Raw genomic sequence first — 23,226 nt, 5'->3', positions numbered from 1 at the left:
ATGATTGGCAAACTAAACCTGACTGCATCAATCGTTGAATCGTCTATAAGTTTTCGAAATTGATAGAGCGAAGTTTCTTAAGAAATATGCCCAGTCCGAGAGTAAACATTTCTAACAATATTATTCTATCTCTTATCCGGTTTTCTCCCTGGTGGGATGACCGATTTTTGTCAACCGTTTCTTCAACCTAACCTTTGGTACGTCATTCTTAAGACAATCACCTTTCGTCTTCTCATCTATCTTCAGGTCAAAAGTATTTTGAAAAATCCCTCGTTAGCAATTAGCATATATCCAATTATCCATTCCATCTCAATTTATTTGCTCTTGCTAGCTGGTGTAACTCTATGGTCTACTTTAGTTTAAGCGTAGCTTTATTAACTTTTGGATTTTTTCTTCCTCTTCTTCTCAGGACAAGTTCACTTGCTATGCATCTGCCGTATAGTATTATAACCCACACAAAGCTCCGATAAAGTTTTTATCAATGAAAATCACTTCTCTTTTGTCTTATTCCGCCACACCATATTTCCCTACATTCCCTTAAGTTTGTCCAGCTCAATTATGTTATCACGACCTAAGCCATGGAGAAAATGAAATCGCAGAAGGCTTCTGGACTATCTGAAGTCACTGTGGAAATGATACGCGCAAGTGGAGAGACAGGATTGAAACCAATGCAGGAAATCAGTCAACGTGTGTTAGATGGAAAAGGAATGCCAAATGAATGGAAGACGAGTGTGGTGATACCCATCTTCAAGGAAAAGGGTGATGTAATAGATTGTTGGTCATATAGGGGAATAAAACTGTTGGAGCATGCAATGAAGGTAGTAGAAAGGGTGTTGGAGAATAGAATAAGATCTGTGGTGCAGCTGGACGAGATGCAGAGTGGATTTATGCCAGGGAACGGGGGGCGGCGCCCCCCGTAAACGTATGGTTGAGGGGCGACAAAAATGGTTATTCCAAGTGGTGTTTCAAAGATAAAACGCTTCGCAAAAGAGATTTAGATCATTTAAATGGACTGAAAGAATGCCGAAAGCGAAAAATAGCCTACGTTGCTTTTGCCCGCAAAACAGCAGCTGATCGCATGGCTTTCTCATACGGTACGGAAATTTCAAAGTAGATGGTAGAGTAACTTATACTATTTACTGCAATATTAACTAAACCAGCTAAATTAGATGCGCTATTTTAAACGAGGTCTTCCCGCTGTGAGATCAATTATAATTCAACAGAACGCATTGTTTTGTTCGCAATGTGTGAGAATTAAATCGAAAACCGATAGAAGAAAAGGTGTTTAACTGTTTAATGGTCTTGGTCGCAGGTATTGCTTGCATTAACGACGTCTCTTACCGCTATTATGACCTAGCTAACCTGACATCATTGTTTTATGCGGCCGCTAAGGTTTGACATCGACTAACTTGAACGATCATGGAATGTCACGTAATTAGAACGATTATATCCTACACGCAAAAATAAAAAAATTGATCTCTTAAAACAGCTCTTTCCGCTGTTTTGTCTAGTGAGCTTTGCATATTGCTCAACAAGTGCATAAAGTTTAGAAATGACAAGAAATCATTAAATTTGAAAATTAATTTTGAATCATTGCAAATAAACGTATTCAAAACTTGTACTCTGGCCGACGCCATTTCGCACTCCGTAATCTATCTCGGCAATGATTTTGCCGCAGCAAAATGTGTTCATTTTGAAAACTGCCGAGCTGGAGATAACAGCTTGTCCCGTGTATAAGTTGAACCTGTGTTTTTGAGGTGACAATCGCTTGCGAACATCTCGGCCCATACTCGTGTATACGGTATTCGATAAAAGACTATAAAGACTTGCGATAAAAAACAGAAGAGAAAACACTTCACCGTTGTTAACGCATTAAAGGTAAGTAATTACTAATTAGCAAAACGAGCGAAACGAAGTTAATAAAACTGATAGCGGGTTTCCACTCTGCTTGAAATCATGATTTTTTGCGCTTTATTTCGATAACTTCACTGTCTTGGTCGTTGTTATTCCCACACACGAAAAGGAAATGAATCGGCTTGTTTTCCAACTGTTCCAATTATGAGCTAACAATATCAAAATTTTTACAAGGCGTACTGCATGCGTAAAACTAATCGTTTCAAGCAGCGGTTCTACTAAATTCGGTTTGCGACCTAGGTGTCAATATAAACAAGACAGTAAGCTTAATCAAAGACTATTTTAATTGAGTAAAATAGCGTTATGGTTATGACGTCATCACCTTTCTCGCCCCCCAAGGTTTTTTGAAAAGTCGGCGCCTATGCAGATCCTATTTTTATTTTGAGAAGGTTGCAAGAGGGGTATCGGGACTAAGGAAACAACTTGTTTATGTGCTTCGTGGACATGGAAAAGGCGTTTGATAAAGTTCCACAAAGAGTGATGGAATGAATGGACGAAATGACCTGCATCTGCCTTGTAGCTATGATCCCTGTATGGATTACTTCGCTTTATACAACTGTTCCTTCTATTCTGCTCACAATCACTTTTGTTTTTAGTCTCAAATGTTAACACCAAATGATTGATAGTGTCATGAAAGATTTTTATTGTCGACATTTTATCGAGTCGCATAATACGCAAAATGTCGAAACAAGGTTAAATACCAATCGAGCAGTACTCGTAGCCTACTACAATCGTTCAATACCAAAGGAACGATCTGCAGCATTGAAATGATGACGTCATTTATAGGTAGTCGGACAACCGGGTATGCATCAACTCAGCAATGGCCAAGTCAGAAAATGAGATTTACAACGGCTGACTCTTGTATGAGACTCTATTTATGCGTTAGCAATCAAATAGGGCCTGGAAAGCTCAAATTACCTGGAAAGCTCGATTGATATGTAACGGAATCGAGGAAAGCATCGACCAACACAAATAAATACACATCACAGCATGGGCGGTTAATCGAAAGCTTGAAGCGGTTAATTACAGCGCTTTTCAATATTGGTGTGTTCTTCACACGATATTGATTCACTGCTTCCAACGGCGCAAAAATAAACACAGCACAAATTAACGACGGATAGTTAAAAAATGTGATTAAACTAAAAAGAGCTCCTTTTTCAAGATGTGGGCTGGAACACACAAACGGAAAGCACAACACCAAAAACGTGTCATTTCTAATATCTCAAGAAAAGTAGATCTGTTACTGCGGCTGAACCACGATTTCTTGCACGAAGCCAAATGATGAATAACCTTCTGCAATCACAGACAATAGTGAATAAAGTGGGAAATGTTTTCAGTGAAATTGATACCTAGACAGCAAAATCCGTCATTTTTACGTTAGTTCAACGTTTGCTGACGTAAAATCAATGTAAAAATGAGACTTTGGTATCAGGGTCAGTCAAAGTCTAAAGCTGGACGAAACCAAAGAAGTTACTTATTCATTTTCAATGATCACACACGAAAAAAGGAACAACAACAAACAGTGGAGTGTAGTGCCCAATTACAAAACTTTTCAAACGTAAATTTTTTGTGTTTTAAATAGGCCAATCAGAAACCCTATTAGCTTCAGGGTCGTACCAGACAGCGTCCAGAATTTGCAAAATTATTTTTGGTGTAGCGGTCATTGCATATCAAAAACACGGGTGTAAATACATTGAAAGCTTGGAGCCGGTATTAAACGAATGATCACGTCTGTATTGAAATCTAAACATGGCTTATGCATTTGCAATAACAACGACTCTTGAAAGATCCTTTCAATGTTGAGAAGAACTGTGCACGTGGCAACATAGAGCTGGAGTTGCAGTTCTACTTATGCATCAGGTAGAACCCCAAGAGCACAGCGGCGCCAACAGCTACCAAGGAACCACCAACCATCACGGAGTTCTTTGACTGAAAGCAAAAGAGATTCACGTATCAAGAAACTGTTTATGAATGATAGCAACACATTGACATACGCTTATAGACATTGTTTCATAGAAATCAAATTATTTTCACTTGAGCTAATTAAAAAATAGCTTATTCAAATAGAATGTGTCATACATCCTTGTTTTTCTTTCAATCAAAATATGGACTGTGGAGATTCTAGACAAGTTAGAAACAACGACATAAATTCGTGTTGAATGAGGTGATTTTCATCCCCGAAGTGTAAAACTATTTTACGAGCATTCATCTCGGTGTTGATTACTGAGTTCATTAAAACCATTCCTCTACTTTGTGTTGTTCTATTGAAGTTTAAAGATGTAGATTAAGTGGCTGATAAGGTTGAGAATGTGAGATTGTAAGTGTTTTCACAAGACAGACTCTGTTCTGTTACACAGGCTCTGTTTTGTATTGTCAGTTGTGTGTTAGTCTCTCTCAATACTCGGTTATGTGGATTTCACTGACACAAGAGCTGGCCTTTCTAGTGTTTCACTCGAACACGTGGAAAGTGACGCGAAAAGAACAGTGGTTGGTTTTCCTAGAGCAAATTGACTGCATTGAAAAGCTGCGGTGAAGACATAGAGCAATGAGCGTGATCAATTAATGAGATTACAATGGCATGCATTGACAGGGTACCGAAAAAAAGTCGTGGTCTTCACAAGGGATATTTAAATATCATATGATCTTCTGGGGGTACCATAGCATCATAAAAATTGGAAACACGGTCATCGCCAAATGAACGTTAAAGTTAAGGAAACGATGTCATGTGAGGTACTAGCAGCTCCTGATGAAGACGCGTTTGAACAGTTTCTGTATTTTGAGTACAAAATATTCACCCAAAACCCTTTGCTCTGCTCTCTCTTGACCACTTCCTTTTCATCAGATTTCTTCGCGAAGTCTCCCAGCATGCGCTTGCACATTCCCATGTGTTTTTTGTTTTGTTGTTCCAGTCGTTTGTTCTGCTTATTAAGCTCATTCTGCACAAACATTTTATGAACATTAACAAATGTTTACAGAATTTAGGTCAAAAAGTGAATACCAACGCAGCTATACAATGCGGATGAGCTACACAATGTGACCGAAAACAAATGAAGCTGTAATTGAACTGATAGAATCGGTTTGAGTGGAATCCAACGTGGTGGAAAACAAATTCAAACAGTCCACCGTAAACTAGTTAGAATTTCACAATGTTAAAGGTAGATACGTACCAGCACCGTTTTATCCTCTGGGTTAATCATGTTGGCTTTCTTAAGCGCGGCGATGGATTCTTTGCTTTGACCAAGTTCAGCTAAAATCTGAAGACAACAATTTTCAAAGAAAAGAGCAGTAAAAGTTGACGCCAACTAAAGACGGTCTTGCGTCAACTCATCTGTTGACTCGTCAGCCTCGTTAGAAGGGAGCATAAAGCTGGGCATCGTGTCTCCATAAAAAAATTGGTTTTTGAAACATGCACTACGCGCAACTTCAAGTTTGACGCAATCGTACAAAGCGAATTCTTTTTGCAAAATAAAATATTAGGGCAAAAATAAACAGCATTGTTGATATAAATGCTTCTGGCAATGAATCGCTGTCGTTCTGACGTCATAAACCAATTAAAGCAACCCATTACCTTTCCTTTTCTGAATAAAGTTTTAATATTTATCGGATCTATCGCCTCCGCTTGAGCACAGGCCTCCTTAGCGTCTTTCCACCGACCAAGCTTCATCAGTGTAGCCGATTGGTTGTTGTGGCATTTGAGACTTAAAAGTTGAATATCGTCTTGTGCATCGTTGCTATGCTGTTCTTGGCCAGCTGAAAAAATATTTCGTTAAAACATTTCACCATGCCCTGTGCAAAAACCAAGACAAATTTATAAAAGGGCCGTTCACTTATCATATTATGACGTTCTCAGGGGGGCCCAGAATGGTCATATGGCATTACAATAGGTGGTAAAAGTGTCATACGGCGGCTTTTAAAAGAAAGGCGAGAAATACTTCAAGATCCACCATTAATTAAGCAAACCGTTACCTCTGTCCGGCCCCAAAAATGCAAAATTGCTCTCCAACGGGTAAAATACGAATATGATGTCACAATGACGTGTATAACTGTAGTATATGTTACACGAGATAATTGGCTATTTCTTTTTTGCAGTGTACTTAACTATTTATCTACATTCTAAAGCCTGTAGTACTTCTTAGGAGCAAGTGACTCATAATAATCTAAAATTATTAATTAAAAAAAGATGAACGCAACCATCCAGTCTCATACCTTTATTAAGAACTTGCAAACATTTTTTGTAGGCTACATTTGCCAATTCAAACTCGTTATTGCTGTAAATGTAATTTCCTAAATTTCGCTTCTTTTCAACCCAATCCAAGCGTTTCTGGATCTGAGTCTGAGAACTGTACGGACCTTTCTGTATGTCTGCAAAAGTAAGTAAAAATCTTGAAAATAAAACACGACTCTTGCGAAAAAATTATCTAAAATTTCATGAAATACCATGAACAGTTGAACATGTAAACACAAAGATCGCCAAGACAGAGATTCACAAAAAACGTCCCTTTCTTTGCTTGGACTTCATAATATTTATATTAACTTCACGATAACAGTTTAATGCAGAAACAGTTTCCCTAAATCTCTTAATGTTTAGTTTTTAATTTAGAGAGCATCAGTCATTCCTCTGCCAGTGTTTCAACAATATTAAAACCCCTTCTGTACCGAGAGAGTGAACAAATCAGGAAGGTTAGGGCAAATAGTCGGCAGCCGTGGCCGAGTGGTTAGCGCGTTGGGCTCGCAGTCGAGAGCCTGCATGTTCGACTCCAGCCACCCGCACTTGCTGTTGTTTCTCTGGGCAAGAAACTTAACGATAATTGCCTCTACCTAGTGATCGATTTCGAGTAATGGGTAGTACCAAATTTAAGTCATAAGTAAAGTAGACAACCGGAAAACAGACATTGCCGTCGGCTGCAGCGTGGGTCAGGTGTATGTCGGAAGGCGTACACCGATGCATAGCGCTTAAGTCCGCTTTCCCGCAATGCAGGATAAAGATAAACAAACAATAAACAAACAAACAAACAAATAAATCTGCTTTTGAACCAGGATTGCCAGGTAATCCTGGAGGAACTCGGACAGTATTAGTCTAAGATTCGGACATTTTAGGACAAATCATAATAAAATGTCGTATTTATGGTCCAGCAGTCTACTGATGTTATAGGAAATTGAACATTGCCACAAATAAACGCCCGAATGATTTTTTAGCCATCGGACACAGTATATAAAATTAGGGCTATTTATCTTTTTTAGTCCTAATTTTAGGCCACTGGCAACCCAGTCTTGAACAACCTTACCAAGCAACTCAATGATGTAAACAAGCTGATCATGGGGAAGCTCGGTTGTGGGGCCGCCGTCTTGGCGGAGGCAGTACTTCTTGTCCGAGACCACTTTGCACTTCTCTTTTAGTTCCATTAAGTTGACAGAGAAATCAATCGCCTGTGAAGTGTCAAATGTTACACAACTAATAAGCTTTTTATGCACTGTGCAGTGTGCAAGTTAACAGTGTGACAACACACCGAAAAGGCAGTTTTCAAACTTTACTTTTATGAGGGACCATACACCTGAAGCGTTCACATCAACCTTGTTTGAATGATAAAGCTAAAGTTTACAGCTATGGTTTAAAAAAATCAATACAAAAGAACTGTAGGCGGTAAAGATACCAGTAAGAAATAATCACAAACGTACGTAAGGCATCTCGATATCGCCGATGACAAACTGGTATTCTTTCTTTTCTTCATACACTGAATCATCCATCAACAGAGTCTCGATGGTAACTGATACTTCTTCTTCTTTCTTGGGCCGAGATTCTTGACCTTGGCCAGGGGTAAGGATTTTCTTTTTTAACAAACCGTTTCCTAAAGTCGTATTAAAAGTTATTCCAAAACCCAACTTGGTTACAGTACACTACAGTAGTAAATTGCATTATGTGATTCATATGAGCATTTCCCACCAGTAGTCCGAGTCTTAAAAATAGCACAACAGTAGACAACGTAAACTAAGCAAAGACTCGTTTGAAAAATCAAACAAGTTTTACCGAAGACGTCCATCCAATCGTTTTCCTCTTTTTCTTCTGTGTTTTCGGTTGTATCTTGGTCTTTTTCGACTTCTGGTTCTGATTTGGTATTTTCATCAGTTAATTTTTCAACAGTTTCACCTTTTTCCTCACTGTCGTTTTGTTCTTCTGTCGCAGCTTTGAATTGTTCTGCGTCGTGAAGCATTGAAAAGTCCCCACTACTCTGCAAACTTAAAGATGACGTCACTATGGTATCTTCAACAATATCGAAGGCCGTCTTTTGCAACAAAGCATCGGCGTTCTGGTCTGCCTGGTGATTGGGGCTAGTGTCTGGTTTATTGGAGCTGGTTCCTGGGTTGGCATTTGGACTGGAGTCCAGTTCAGCGTTGGAGCTGGTATCTAGCTTAGCGCTGGGGCTAGTATTTAGTTCAGCATTGACGCTGGTGTCTGGTTCAGCGTCGGGGATAGTTTCTGGTTCACCATTGACGCTGGTGTCTGGTTTAGCGTTGGTGTCTGGTTCAGCATTAGTGCTGGCATCTGGTTCAGAGTTGGTGTTTAGCTGTTCGGTGTTGGGGCTGGTGTCTGGTTCAGCGTTGGAAATGGTTTCTGGTGCAGCATTGATGCTGGTAGCTGGTGAAGTTTTGAAATAGGTGTTTGATTCAGCATTGGAGTCTTTGTTTGGTTCAGTATTTGTACTTGAGTCTGGTTTAATATCAGGTCTGGTGTCTGGTTCAATATCAGATGTGGTGCCCGGTTCAATATCATGTGTGGTATTGCCATTCTCATTTAAGCTTTCCTCAGCCAAGTCTGAAGAATCAATTTCATCTTCCGCTACTATTAGACTCGGCAAAACTTCAAATTCACTCGCACTGTCCAATTTGACAGCCGCGTCAGCAGTGCTTCCGTCTCCAGAATAATCCATGCCGAAAATTAATGTAAATACAAATTTCAGTCCTATTTGGTCCCGCCTAGTGCTTGAAACTACAAAAAGTCAAAGTTGCAAATTAAAGTATACGTTCATTTTACGTGAAAAATACACTAATTTACGTTTTCAAACAGGTACTTGCATTATAAGTCAACGCTACAACAGAATACATTAATGATAAGTTACATTATCAAAATGTGAACAGTGAACCGAACCATCTTCCCACAATTGATTGGCCGTCTTTCCAATGAAAATGCCGCATTTTTGGTACAAAGTACAATAAACGACAAGACTAAAATTTTATAAATTACTTGCCCAGCTAGTTTTTTTTCACAAGGCTAAGTAATTTGCAATAATCTTAAAATGGTTGAAAATACAGCAATGACGTACATTATTTTATAAGTTATTTCAATTCATATAAAAAATAATTATTTTGCGAAGTAAGCTGACAGCACGATCAATAACTATATTCCTTACGCTTAATTTTTGCGGAGGATCCAGATGAAGCATCAATACCTATTTGTACGTAGGTTAATATACAATTGGGTCACAATTGGGACCCTCTTCCAAAATTACCACGAAAAATTTTGAGCCAATACATTTACGACAACGTATCAACTTAAATTTTGAGAAATGGTTGCATTCTCTATCAGTGGCTAAGGCCAAAAGTTAGTCAGCATACAATACAAATATTTCGCCAATCGCTACAACTTCAAAGGGTATTTCCCTCATATCATACTTTTAGGATACAGTAAATGTCCAGTCTTCAAATAAATGAAATTCACATTTCTACAAACAGCAGTCAGATATGGGGGCAGCAGGTAGGAATTAGCAAGTACGGGATAACGGATTTAGCTGATTGTAATCAACAATTTTAATGTTTTCTATAACCTTCAAAACTCAAATTTATTGCCTAACCATGTCATGTTGCGTACGATCAGCGAAACAACAACAAACTACAACCTTCCATTCGTGACTCAGCAATCTTTCGCTTAAAATCGCCGTATCACCAGGGCTGTGGAATCGGGCAAAAACTATGCGACTCCAACTTCAGTGTTGCCAGATTTTATAGGGTTGCCAAATTTTTTTAATTCTTTGTCTCATTTGTTTTCAAATTCAGTTTCTCTTTTAATTGTGATCTAAGTTGAAACGGCAAGTTTCACAAAAACGGACAAGAACAAACACTTCTATTTTCTGGTCAAGGTTTAGAGCGCAATATGGAAAAGAAAAAATATTTTGAAAACAGATTGCAAATAAAAAAATTTATTGTTTATCGTTTTGTATCAAGCCGGAGTTTCCCTTTTTAACGACTCGAGACGCCAAAATCCCTCTGACTCCACAGCGCCGTTTATTACAACATCTTGTCCAGGCAATGCTGTCGGAGCTGCATCAGCAATTTAACAAATGGTCGTCACTCAACGGCTGTTCTTCTCGCAAATGGTAGCGTTTTCGCTTCTTTGGATTTTTTCTTCTTTTCTCTTCTTGCTTCTATTTTGTCATAATGTCCGCTCTGTTTCAAGTGTTCATTTCGCTTTTCCATTAACATTTTTCTTTTCTCTCCTTTAGTTATAAAATATGGCTTCTTGATTCCTTTCTCAACCTAAAAAAGCAACAACTTACTACAAATCACAAAACTCGTTTATCACATATAGCAGCTTTTCCGCTCACAATGTAAAAATAACTTGAGCCCTAAAAATTCATTGTTTATAGCCAGAAAACCCAAACCCTGATGATTAAATAACCCTTTGAAAATTACACACATTACATCACGGATTTTGTGATCATGTCGAGTACGGACGCGTACCTCACTTACCCAATCAACCATACACGATTACACGTTGACAAATGCGGTAAAGATCTAGGTAACCTCCCTCTTTTCCCTCTCAACTGGGGGGCTAATATATCGCTTACTTATTACTGTAACTAGTACTTCATTTTTCATCCCGTAAAAGGTGACGACAAAAATTAGGCGACATGATAAAATCATTGCATTAATTTGAGGTCTACTACAAGGTTACCTTTCGCCTTTCTTCTTTTTTCCATTCACGTTCGGTTTCTCGTGTTGCGGCCCTCTGTTCTTTAGCTTTATTCTGCTGCTTCATACGGACTAAGAGATACTTTAAATCTCGTTTGCGAGTTTCCGATTTTGCGTTCTTCAAAGATTTTGTTAGCTTTTTCATTTCACGGTCTTTCACATCGTCTAAAAATGTGTAGGCTTTGTTGAAGAGTTCCTCGTTAAACTCAGATCCGCACAAATTGTCAAATCGTGGATCTCTCGCAGCGTACTTTGCTTTTGGAACATCAACCACCTGGTGAAAATGATGGAAAAATAGTAAATATAATAAATCATCTTTTGGTCATAACTGGGGCAAGTTTCTATTGACCTAAAAATCTCCTATTTCTCTCCCATGCGATTTTTTTTTCTTTGTTTGCATAAGAAATATGAGTTTTTATATCAATGACTCATCACATAATCCCGCTAGGCATGACAAAATTTAGTAGCCAACACAACCAAAGCACTTTTACATCATGCACCTGCTGTGAACAGGTTGCTCTGACAACGTCCTTAGTGACACGATGTTAGACTAACAAGCTCTACTGCTGGGACGTAAACAGCGTAAACAGGAAGTTGTAGAATAAAGGGTTCGATTCATTTGCGATATAAACCTGGCAACAATTCGTTGAGCAATTATAGAATCATCGTCTTAAAAATCTTGGAAAAGATAATTTTGGTATGTTTTTATAGTTGACAACTTCACTAACCTGTCGCATTTGACCGACTTTGATCTTGGATGAAATTTCCTGTGGCCTGTTCTTGTTTTCTCTCTTAAATGCGGGAGACGCATTCTTGCCTTTATATGATCTTTTTCTAGGATCCAGCATTTCTTTAGCAAACTTTTTAGTCCCTACTTTTTCACGCACCCGCATCAAGTCCTCCAGGCTCAAATCACCATCCCAAAGAGGCTTATTGTCTTCCTGTTTCTCGACTTCTTCATAAGATGAGGAACCACTATCACTGCTTTCAGACTCATCAGCATCTTCTTCTTCATCACTGGCATAATCCGATTGATCTGAATCCGAGTCTTCTCTTGGCTCCAGCATTTTTGTCCAATCCAAATTACACTAACGTTATGAAACAAAAAGGCTACTTTTAATTACCTGCGAATTAGAATTTATTAAAAATATGACTGAACAATGATCAACATTTCTTTACATATTCCACACGAATACAGGTGCACAAAAACATGTTCATTCCTTTCGATCAAGTGAAGAAAAATTCTAAGCACGGTAGCAATATAAGGAAGTACGAAAAGAATTTGATTAACTGCTTTTGCCTTGAAGCCACGACATCATTTATAATTGCGTAAAGTGGCAACACATATCAAAACTGTATCTTGGAAGCGTTTGTTCCACTGGCGCTTACAAACATCGAGACACTTTTCGAAGCCAGTTTTTGAAGTTATATATTTAAGCAATGAAAACTGCTCCCTCCAACAAGTTCTGCTCAAAACATGTATTACAAATTTTAAGACAATACTGCACGCACTGACTAACATTCCACAGAATAACCAATGCGAACTAAAGTTGAGAAAAAAACCAAGGTCTATTAACTGCATATGCACTTGCTTTGATAGTGCAAACATCTAGCAGTACCCCTTGCACATTCATGAAGTGAAAAAGTGGCTGATGAAGTTCGTATACTTTCCAAAAACCTTCGCTGTTGCTCAAGAAACAATTGAAAACCCATTTGTAGCAAACGACAATCACCAGAAACTTTGGGGGGAAACAAAAAACAATCAAAACATGTGATCGGCTTCAGGGTCGCCAACATATTCGCATATATCGTTAAAACTGACACGAAGTGCGACGTCACGATCTTCTATAAGCTGCAGGTAAGCCTCGCAAGTGTCCTTGTCTTTCTCGAGTATTTTCGCCAACTTCCCTTCATGCTTTGTCTTTCCCTTGCTCGTGATCAACACATAAGCGTCTGAAGTTGATCTGATAAAGCAAAATGAATTAGTTGGGTTAAATCGGGTAAGAGCATAACCCAAAATCTCATGCCTGCATCACAGCCTACAGCTGCAATTTAAAGGCAGAGGCAAAGAAGATTTATGTATGCAAATAGTGGCGTCACTTCCACCAGTCAAAACACCTAGCAATCAAAAAATAAACCCTTGCTGAAGACTAAGAAAACTTGTGTGTAACAAAGATTAACTGTACAAGAAGTACAAATAATAATTTTGTAAAAACATGAAGATAATTACTAATTAGTCTTCTTATCAATTAACATGGGCAGAAAAATAAAATATTTTGTATAAATTACCAACCTAGGAACAACCGTTTCCAACATATCCTCATGTATATCGTCCAGAAGATCGTTCTTATCAGTTTTACAACAGCAATGTCCTTTGTTATCCAGGACATCTACAACAAGCAACTTTTCGCGATAGTACTTCCCTTTCCGATACTTTGAATCCACCATTCTCACGCGGAGGTTAGGCTTCAGCCAAGTTTTTTGAGGTTTTTTGAATTTAGGAGTTTGATTAGCAAAACCAGAGTCCTCCTCGATTTTTGGAGATCTTTTTCTTATCTTGGCATGTTTTTCGTAGTTATCAGCTCTTTTCTTATCTTTGTGATGATGTTTGGCAGCATCTTTCTCTTTCTCAACAGGGTAATATTTTTTTCTGTCATAATCATCGCCATTTTTTCTTTCAGACGTAGCATCATCATGATACTTCCGCTTGTGTTTGGAAGAATGCCTGTGACTTCGATGTGAGCTTGTTTCAGATCGTCGCTCATGTTTATCATTTTGGTCAAGCACTTCCTTTGTCTGTTTCTTTTTTTTCTCGGTTTCTTCGTATGCTTTGCTCAATCTGCTAAGATCTTTTGAATATTGTTTATATTCAGCCTTAGAAACAGGTTTAAGACAGTACTGACCGACAGTTTCAGTCTTTCCACCTAAAGCAAACTTGATAAAACATTGAGCATTGTCAGCATCAATGCCCTGCACAATTCCATATTTTCGCTTATGGTTGCCAGATTGAACCAAAACAAATGCACCCTGCTTGATTTCTAGAACATCTGCATCACCAGAATCGGACTTAGAGACTTTGTTTGAATTTTTCCCAGGGTTTGGAGCACTGGCTCCCAAACCGAGACCCTTGGGTCGCACTGTGGTCTCCAGCATTTTGAAATCTTCTTTAAACGTTTTACCAATTCCCACCTTGGGGTCCCAGCCCATGCCACGAAGCATGGCCATTCCAAATGCTTCCACAGGGACTTCTTGATAGTCATCTAGAGAAGCCTGAACAATTTTGAGGATATAAAAAGTTATACCATAAACAAGCAAAGCCGAATAACATAGCTAGAGTTAACAGAACTTAACACATTTGTTTTTAAACGCACACAGAAAAACTATCAAAACATTGAAACAAATTTATATCGAACGTTTTTGACACCTCATATCATCCTGGTCAGGAATAGCAATCATAATTTTACCCACATCTGACACGTAGTGTAAGAAGTGACCACTAAGTTAGATTATAACCATACACAGCAGAATAATATAGCTAGATAGTGTAGGAAGTGACCGCTTTAATATTACTGCTAATAGATTAGAAACATAAAATAACATGCAACACAACAGTGCAATATATTAATGCAAGTCCAACGCAACAGTGGAAAGCATCCATACCGCGTCTGGTCGAGGAGCAACATTTAATTTGTCATCAGTTTCAAACCCTTCTGGGAGCTTGTTCTTCAGAAGAAGTGGTACAGCTAAATCATCAAACTGAAAAACAAACATACTGGTGTCATGTATTTGAATTTTCAAAACTAGTATTACAGTATTACACATAAGCTATTTATGTATAGTTTTCAGCTGAGCAGCTAACTATTGGGCGACCACTCAGTTATCTGCATTACAACTAATTTGTATCAACTTAATAACTCACGGAGCCTACCTCTTTGTCTGGGTTATTTGATGCTTTCTTATCTAGGAACATCCTAGATTCTTGAAGAATTTCTTTCACTGCTTCATTTTCCAATGACTCATTAGCTTTGCTTGGACTTTCTTCTTTTGTAGATTCCAAGTTATACCTTAACAATATAAAACTAACTTTGTTATGGCATTAAGAGTTTTTGTGGGTATTTGTTTACAAAGCTGAAGGTGCATCAAAAGATCAATTGTAAATAACGAAAAATTAGAACGTTATGAATATGCAATTTATGCATATAATTATGTTCAATACCCAATTCCTTGCCTACAATATGATGCAACTTTAGCTCAACGAGCACAGACTAAATATGCAAAGTTACATTTGCCAGTAACATTTTTTTACCATTCATAATGATAGAAAATAAACTCAATCCTCAGACAAAGCAAGAGCCTGATGACGACAAAATTTAAAAAAAAAATTGATAAAAATAAATAAACCTGTTTTTTCGAATCAGTGGTATGACCAGTGCTTCCTTTACAGCAGGAATTTTATGGAAAGTCTCATCATTGATATGATCTAGAAACTCTGGATTTGCTTCCTGGCTTGTTTCTTTGATGACTTTGCTTTCATCAACCTTAGTTTCAATCTTCTTCTTGAAACCAAAAGATACCGTAGGCTTGCTAGCCATTTTGAACTGAAACAGTTTTGAGTCAAAATAGTACTCACTAATGTTCAACACTGCAAATAATTTCAAGCTTCGTTTCTTTGTCTTTTGTACTCAGAAAGCTGTTCAGGATAAATTTTTGACAATTGTGTGATCAACTCTTGTCGAAAGTTTTTGTAAGTATCAATTTTTCCTTTTACAGCTTCATTTTTAGTCAGTGTTTTTTCAATGCAATCTTTTGTGTATAGCTGTGGATTTTTTCCTGCATCAATATATTCGAAAACTTCCAAAGGTATGTACACATCTGCAAAGGATCCCTTATTGCTTTCAATGTCTTTAAGACTTGTGACCATAGAGTTTATTTTCTGATTAAGCACCGCCTGTCCTTGTGGTTGAAAATCACTTACAATTATGCCTAATTGACGTACAGTTTCAACAAACTGTTCAAGGTTTTCTTCTAATGACTCAAATTTGTCTGCCATTTCATTTTGAGGTAATTCTGTAAAATAGAATGCTTAAAAAATTGAGATTTGTCGATATTAAAGAAGTTAAATAATGCATGTGGCAATGCACAATTGTTTAGGTTCATCACAGAAAGCAAAAAAAACTCTATTCCAGAAATTGTAAGAAAAGCACAAATCATGCAAACACCTTATTCATAGTTAGTGAAATTTGTGAGCTGTAACAGGAATCTAATTACACTTTCTGACAAGTACTGCAACAGTTAACAGCTTGCAATGTTTGACAAAAACCTGAGAACACAAACTCAACTTGAATACAAACTTAACATATATGGATCAATAAAAAAAGGACGAACAAGTTTAGAAGCAGGTTGATTGATAGGTTTAGAATTGCTGTGACGTTTCAATTCACTACGACGCCGATTCACTGTTGCTACATATTTCTGGTTTGAGGACAACACATGTAGACAATTACAAATGACAAGAGAAATATTGTTTTCTTTGTTATGTTGATTATTATCATGCATAGTAGAATCACTCGATATAAATTTGCTCTTACCATAAAAAGAACTTATGGATTTAGTTTTCTGATCAGGAACATTTTTCTTACAAAAATTGATTTCAAAATTTTTCACATTTTGATCAATGAGGCAAGCAGCCCAGCCTTGAGTAGATATTTCACTTTCATCAAGCATATCTTTATGAATGCTGGTACCATGAGGGCAAACATTAAACTTGCTTGTTGGGTAACGTTTGAGGTATTGCATCAATAGGCCTATGGAAGAATGATCAACAACAATTGCATTTAGTTTCGGCAGTGGTTCTAAATTTAGTAAAAAATAATTTTTCATAGTTTTATTTCTATTCAATTTAAGTACATTCAAACTTTCCAAACCCTTGTGAGATCTACGAAATGAACATGTCAGGTGCTTTACACCTTCTTCTGACAGATTATTGTTGCTAAGATTAAGATTCTGTAGCATTTGAAGTTTTCCAATGTGCATCAATACTTCATGCTGATCTCCAATTCCACAACTAGAAAAATCAACTTCTACCAAATGTAAATAAGGAAAAATGTCATCCATGCATGCAGCTAAAAACTTGCCCTTTCCAGATAACGATAAAGTTCTTAAAACAGTTTGGCCATATGCTTGTAAAAAAATATTCATTGCTTTAAGCCAGTTTGTTGATTGACAAGAGTGGAGATTTCCTGCTTTCAAACATGCGTTAAACAATTCCTTGCCAACTATCTCTGGAAACCCAACCAATGAGTCTACTGAGGAAAAATTGTTCACTATATATGAGATGCAAATCGTCTTCAATGATAAGTCTTGCCATGATGTGACATTAATTAGAGGAGGACTAAAATCTGAATCATGTTCTTGGATCAACCCAGGATTCCATTTAATTCTTGATGATGTTTTCTTTTTTGACTCATATTTGATATAACCGCTTTGATTGGTTGAATATGTAAGACATTGAGTATCGGTAATGTTTGAAAAGTTACTTGTACTTGGGCTACAATACACAATATCAGAAGTACATTCCATTTTAATAATGAGAATAATTAAACAAAATATCTACAGAAAATATTCCAATGCACCTACGCTTATAACCAATTGGTACGCTAACAATACATTCATCAAATCAAACTCCCACTTAAGTGAAGCCGCGAAAGGAAATAAAAACTTCGAAAAGGGGAACAAGATACAACGGAAAAACCAAAACTACCAGGGTGCACGCAAATTTTACCGCAAAACTCGACGAACAGATAAAGTGAAAGGATACAAGGATACTGCACGGAAGAGTGGAAAAAGCTGAAAGCGGATTTCACAAATGGTAAAAATTTTGACAAAATTTGGTATTTAAAAAAGGATGTCCTTACCATCCTTGAACAACACATCAACTTTTCAAATACATTTCAACTAAAAATAAGCAAGTAAACTCTATTTCTACAGACCAAATATATGGACACAGCACAGGCGTACAGCGTGTTATCAGAGGTTTAGCGCTACTACTTTTTTTTTTGTATGTAGCGGTAGCTGAGAGGGGCTGCATTTCTTTCAATCCCACTCCCGCTACTATCTACTGTTCAATTTAAAGTGAAAAAATGGTACGTTTTTGGAGATTTTTATGGAAACAATGCGTTAGAAAATCAAGGCAGAAATCATTCAACTCTTGCGGGAAGCATCAATTCAAGCCACGTTTATACCGACAAGAGTGACATAAACACCAATCACGACTCCGAAGATGAATTGGTTGGTTGGTTTTGAATCTTTATCCTCGGAGTGACAAAGCCTTGAAAAGTTATTCCTGCTAAGTTCGCATACTTGAAGAGGCTTTTAACGCAGGCCTGTTGCCGAGACTGACAGTGAAGTTGTCCGATTGTTGAAGTGTTGTTGCTCGAGAATAATTCCATTCACTATAGGTGCCACTGAATAAAGAGCAGTAGGCTACTGAAATGGGTTGCTTAAACGCACCCTCCGAAAGCCGAACCAGCGCCGCATGATCTTGAGCCGGGCTTTGTAACCACTGAGCGTTTTGCTTGTTTGATTGATACCATGATAATTAATAAATGTTATTGGAAGAAAAATGTTTGCAATGCCTGGTTAATCTAATGCAAAACTAAAGAGCCCAAAGTGTAGATACAAAACTCATGTTTAGCAATCGTTTCGAAAACTAAACTGCTGATTCATCTTCAGTGCAAATAAATTAAGATGGCTTTATATTTTCATTAGATTAATTGTTAATAGTGGGAATATTTATCCTCTGAGGGCAAACGCCTCTCTGGTTAATCTTGGCACATTCGCAAACTTTAAACTGCTGATGCAGGCCCAATCACTTAGATTAAGAAAGCGAAGTTTCTTCTAATGGAACTGTTGTTGTGTAAATTATTCTATCCGCTAGATGCCGCTAAAAGGAAGCTGTCTTTGAAATGGGTTCCTCAAGCGCACACCCCAAGAGTTAGATAATCGTTTTGTATCTTGCTGTTTTGTCATACACAAAATCTGCCATCCCATCATCCATATCTTCCATCCCTTTCCATTCTATCCTTGACATTTTCCATCTTCCTTTTCAAAATGTGCCTTCCATTCCGTCTTCCATTTCATCTCTATCAATGAACGGTTTATCTCATCCCATTCCCAGGTTAAAGTGCAGCGTTATTTCCCAAGGATGAAATATATGAAAGTCTTAGACTTTTCAAAAAAGAGAAGAAAAAAATTTTATGATGTTTTTTAAGCGTTTATCTCAACACAATTATTTTCAACTTAATCTATGCGTCCCACAAGGCAAGTGGTGAAAGATGCATTTCCGACAAATAAAAAACTATTGTCTGTGTTAGTTGAAATTCTATCAACAAGTAGGCTAGCCTAATGCGGACTGTGAACTTAAAAACAACTTAGGCCTATAGCCTATCTAGGTCTGTTATAGGCTACTTTTAACCTTGTAGAAAAATTCTGAACATATTTTTTTAAAGTCTTTTGTTGTTTACCTGAAAAACTGATACGAACTACAGCCATCAAATTTTTGAGTAAGCCTACATCAGGATTAGCCAAACAGTCAAAGACCAACAGTTTCTTTTTTTCCCTCACCGACACATAGCCTACCTTTGCTCAGCCAAATTTAAATATTAGCCAACACACAAACACGAAAATGACAAATTTTCAAGCCATAGGCCTAGGCTATTTATTGTTGTGGATGTTACAATAGGCTACTTTTGGAAAACCTTGTCTTGAACAATCCTTTTCCAATTTGGGATGTATTTCGTTGTTGCAAATCGAAGCAATTCGTTCATATACGTGTCGGTCAAAACACGGCCTTTTTTAAGGGGAAAGTGAGAGGCAGCTGCTCCCCCACTGAAAGGATTTGCCCCCCACTGAAATTGCCTCCCCCACTTTTTTATAACTTTTTTCACGTCAGGTTAAATTATATCAGTAACAGTCTCTGTAATTTTTACAAAAAGTTTAATAGCGGTAGCCTTCTAAGTTATAATTGCTCTATCTTTTAGACTTTTTAGAATCCCCTCTCAGAGTTAAGTACCGTATTAGTTCATCATTATTCCTTTGCGGCTAAAATACTTTTGATATAGCCTAATAGGCTACACGTGATTATCAGACCAATAAAAACTATCGTACCAACATCACAATCATGTTAATTAGATTTGCTCGCACTTATTAGCTGCCACCAATTTCGACTACCAAGACCTTCTGCACAGTCAGTCAGTATTCATTTGTTTATCAGAGACCCAAGCAATCTATTTATCAACGAATTGCAACAACGTCAAGACCTAATAATTTTTCTTCAAAGCGAAAGGACATAAAATAGTGTATTTCGAAATTAGGCTACTCAACAACATATTGCAAAATAAAACAAAAAAGTAGCTTTATCGGCATAAAAATTTTGCATATTCTGCAAAGGAAAAGCGTGATGAAACAAGTTCGACTTTCATTTTCTCATAATGGTTCAAATCGAAAAAGTACAGAATTATCTCGTATAGCAATGCCGGATTGAATAATTTTAGAACAAGATGAAAGTGTAAAAACACCACAAAAAAAATTTCTTCAGAAAACTGGTAATGTTAGAAATGAACCCTCCCCCCGAAATATGTAACATGCCACTCTCTGTTACAGCATCATATAATAGAGTTTTAATGTTGATCTTTAGGCTAAAAGTAGCCTATTCTTAAAATGCGCAATTGTCAGGTATTTTTTCACAATTTTCTGGAAAGGCCCCCCAGACCCTGCTTCGCCTTCTTCAACTCGTTGCCGGGTTCACTGACATGTGGAGTAGAATATTTGCCCCCTTCCCAGAAATTTTGTGCTGGCTATGCTCCTGGCACCAGCACATCAATACACTGGCAATGTATTTCATAGAACTGCAAGCAAAACTCGAATAATATTTTCGTTGCAGATTGCAAATGAACGTTGATGCTATCATAAAAAAAATTGGAAACTATGATATAGCACAGTTTTCGATGTGAAATACACATCAGAGAAGTCAGCAAAGAGTTGGGAGTTTGGGAAGCGAAGCCCCCCAGCTGCTATTACAATCATAGATAATATTGCCTCTCCCGCAAGCTATGGTTCTATATTTCGTTGGAAACGTTCATGTCAGAAAGAACATTGTTTCAAAAATAAATAAAACGTTGGCAAAATTTCTTTCAAAAAAGTGGTTGTCATGATAACCTACATTTAAGCAAGAACAGTATTGCTATCCATGGCACTTCTTATCATCACGAATACCCGCTAACTGTTCCGCCATGATTGATGGCATTCATTTGATGACGTCAATATGTGCTGAGTAAACTAATGCACAAATTTTATATTTGAAATAAATAAATATAATTATTGCATCAAAATTTCAATTTCTGTAGCTCGGAACTGAAGTCATGTGACAAGGAAACACCCGATTGACGATATTTGGAATTTTTTAAGGAATATTTCTGACTACCGCTCGAGTTTTAGCTTGGCCTACTGCCACATTTAAGCAAGTAGCCGCAGTTTATTTTAGTTCAAAAACTGCTTTGTTCACATGAAGGCTTATTTGAACAGTTCCATTTTCAAAATTAGTTTTGAACCTTTTGAAAAGTAACTCAATAAATTTGTTCATGCAGGCGAAAGGAATGATTTTCTGCTCAATATATGCATGTCATTTATGTTGTAGCAGTTGCTCTGTGTATAGGCTAACTTTTCAGGATGAATGCTTTTCTATAGAAAACATAGCAACGTAATAGCATGATTGAATTTCCCATTTACTTCAGTGTAAACAAAAGTTTATTTTCTGAAAATGTTATGCCATGATTCATATCTCTGACTTATTACGTCTTCAAAATACAGACGTAATCTTCATCATGCCCATCATCGTCAAGAGAATAAAGCAAGCCTACAACTAAAAACTAAGAAAATATTTAAAAGATCTAAGTAACGATTCCTATACATGGATTTTGTTTCTTGATGCTATTTGCAACCAGCTTTTGTTGCTGAGATATATACTGTATTATTGTTTTCATTCTTATTATTAGCCTTCTTCATGACGTACTTTCTAAAGATGTTGTGGGTTAGCTTTCCAGACAGCCAATTTATCTGGTCCAGATCTTAACCAGATCGGGTCCGAACCTCAACAGATCCTTACCAGTTCTGGGCCAGATAAATTGGTTGTCTGGGCAAGTACCGTATCGCTAATAAAAAAGCCTCTAAATTTTATATCAAACGAAAGACAAATAAGAAACAATAGGCTAAATACCGTAATTTTGAAACGAAGCTATCTAAAACCAAATCACATTTTGTCTACACGAAACCACATCAGATAATGATAACACTGGTCTACAAAAAAATAATTTTTTTTTGCTCTATGAACTTTGAAGACTGATTTAGAGTAATTTTGGGGTGCTGAATCCGAATCTGACCTCAGATTTATCCTATCACGTCAGGTTTGTGAAATATGATAACAACAAATTGCTACTTTCGTCAAAAGTGAAAGATTTGGCGTTACGTTTACCACCAACATATGCAGTGCTGTAACGAAAGGTTAGTGTTAGACAGGCAAAAACAGCCTAAATATGGTTACTGAACAAGCATTGCCATAGGCTTGCTTAAATCTTTGTGGTTTCATGCAAAACATTGACGGGGGAGGGGGTCAGTTACACTTATAGCCTCCCTTTTAGCTTGTTATTACTGCCTTGTTAATAATGTTGCTTAGAAAACAAATTGGTATCAAAATTATAATTGGTAGGTGTATTTCAGCTACTTATGCACCACATGGCCTGGATTTCTGGATCTTGCACAATGTGTATGTGCAATAAACGCAACATCAAATCTTCCACTTTTGACAAAAGTAACAATATGCTGTTATCATATCTCACAAACCTGACGTGATAGCATAAATCTGAGGTCATATTTGGATTCAGCACCCCAAAATTACTCTAAATCAGTTTTCAAAGTTCACAGAGCAAAAATCGTGTAGACCAGTGTAATTAATCATTAGATATAAGCCAGCTGTCAGATTGGTGAGTTACTCGAAACATTTCTAAACTTTCAAATTGTAATCTGCTTTTGCAAGTTTGTAAGCAAATGTTTTTTGCAAAGCCTTTCCTGTTTGTTGATATCTATTTTCATATCTACTTAATCAAAATGACTTCTCCATTATTATCACCAAATTAGGCAATCAATTGAAAAAAAAAGCAAAAATATTTCCAGATGAAACGGCAAAAGTATTGAAGACGTGACAAACACGACAATTTCGCTTTGAAGGGCTTTTTTTGTTTTCTTTCTGGATGAAACCCTTCCAAAATCTTGGCTGCATGGTATAGCCAGTGATGG

General features: G+C 37.3%; 4 protein-coding genes across 4 annotated transcripts; all 4 read right to left on the bottom strand.

Annotated features, from left to right (window-relative positions):
- Positions 1-2,539: 2,539 nt before the first annotated feature.
- Positions 2,540-8,895, bottom strand: LOC145784199 (peptidyl-prolyl cis-trans isomerase FKBP8-like). Its single transcript, XM_082595973.1, has 8 exons — positions 7,940-8,895; positions 7,591-7,760; positions 7,200-7,341; positions 6,121-6,276; positions 5,483-5,664; positions 5,082-5,168; positions 4,710-4,850; positions 2,540-3,843 (listed from the first exon to the last, which is right to left on the bottom strand). Exons 1-8 carry the CDS (start codon positions 8,838-8,840, stop codon positions 3,760-3,762), a joined length of 1,863 nt encoding a protein of 620 aa, XP_082452099.1. The 5' UTR covers positions 8,841-8,895; the 3' UTR covers positions 2,540-3,759.
- Positions 8,896-8,899: 4 nt separating this feature from the next.
- Positions 8,900-11,947, bottom strand: LOC145784202 (ribosomal RNA processing protein 36 homolog). The gene is made up of 3 exons (XM_082595976.1): positions 11,607-11,947; positions 10,862-11,152; positions 8,900-10,443 (listed from the first exon to the last, which is right to left on the bottom strand). Exons 1-3 carry the CDS (start codon positions 11,943-11,945, stop codon positions 10,255-10,257), a joined length of 819 nt encoding a protein of 272 aa, XP_082452102.1. The 5' UTR covers positions 11,946-11,947; the 3' UTR covers positions 8,900-10,254.
- A 692-nt stretch (positions 11,948-12,639) lies between these two features.
- Positions 12,640-15,612, bottom strand: LOC145784200 (G-patch domain and KOW motifs-containing protein-like). Its single transcript, XM_082595974.1, has 5 exons — positions 15,280-15,612; positions 14,807-14,942; positions 14,539-14,634; positions 13,172-14,148; positions 12,640-12,842 (listed from the first exon to the last, which is right to left on the bottom strand). Exons 1-5 carry the CDS (start codon positions 15,468-15,470, stop codon positions 12,641-12,643), a joined length of 1,602 nt encoding a protein of 533 aa, XP_082452100.1. The 5' UTR covers positions 15,471-15,612; the 3' UTR covers position 12,640.
- A 337-nt stretch (positions 15,613-15,949) lies between these two features.
- On the bottom strand, positions 15,950-17,629 carry LOC145784201 (leucine-rich repeat-containing protein 42-like). The gene has a single exon (XM_082595975.1). It carries the CDS (start codon positions 17,455-17,457, stop codon positions 16,213-16,215), a length of 1,245 nt encoding a protein of 414 aa, XP_082452101.1. The 5' UTR covers positions 17,458-17,629; the 3' UTR covers positions 15,950-16,212.
- Between the last annotated feature and the right edge of the window lie 5,597 nt (positions 17,630-23,226).

The sequence above is a fragment of the Aplidium turbinatum genome, chromosome 15 (assembly GCF_918807975.1).
Source record: "Aplidium turbinatum chromosome 15, kaAplTurb1.1, whole genome shotgun sequence".
NCBI lineage: Eukaryota > Metazoa > Chordata > Ascidiacea > Aplousobranchia > Polyclinidae > Aplidium > Aplidium turbinatum.
Note: the sequence above shows the minus strand (reverse complement) of the source record. Positions and strands in the feature narration are given on the sequence as shown.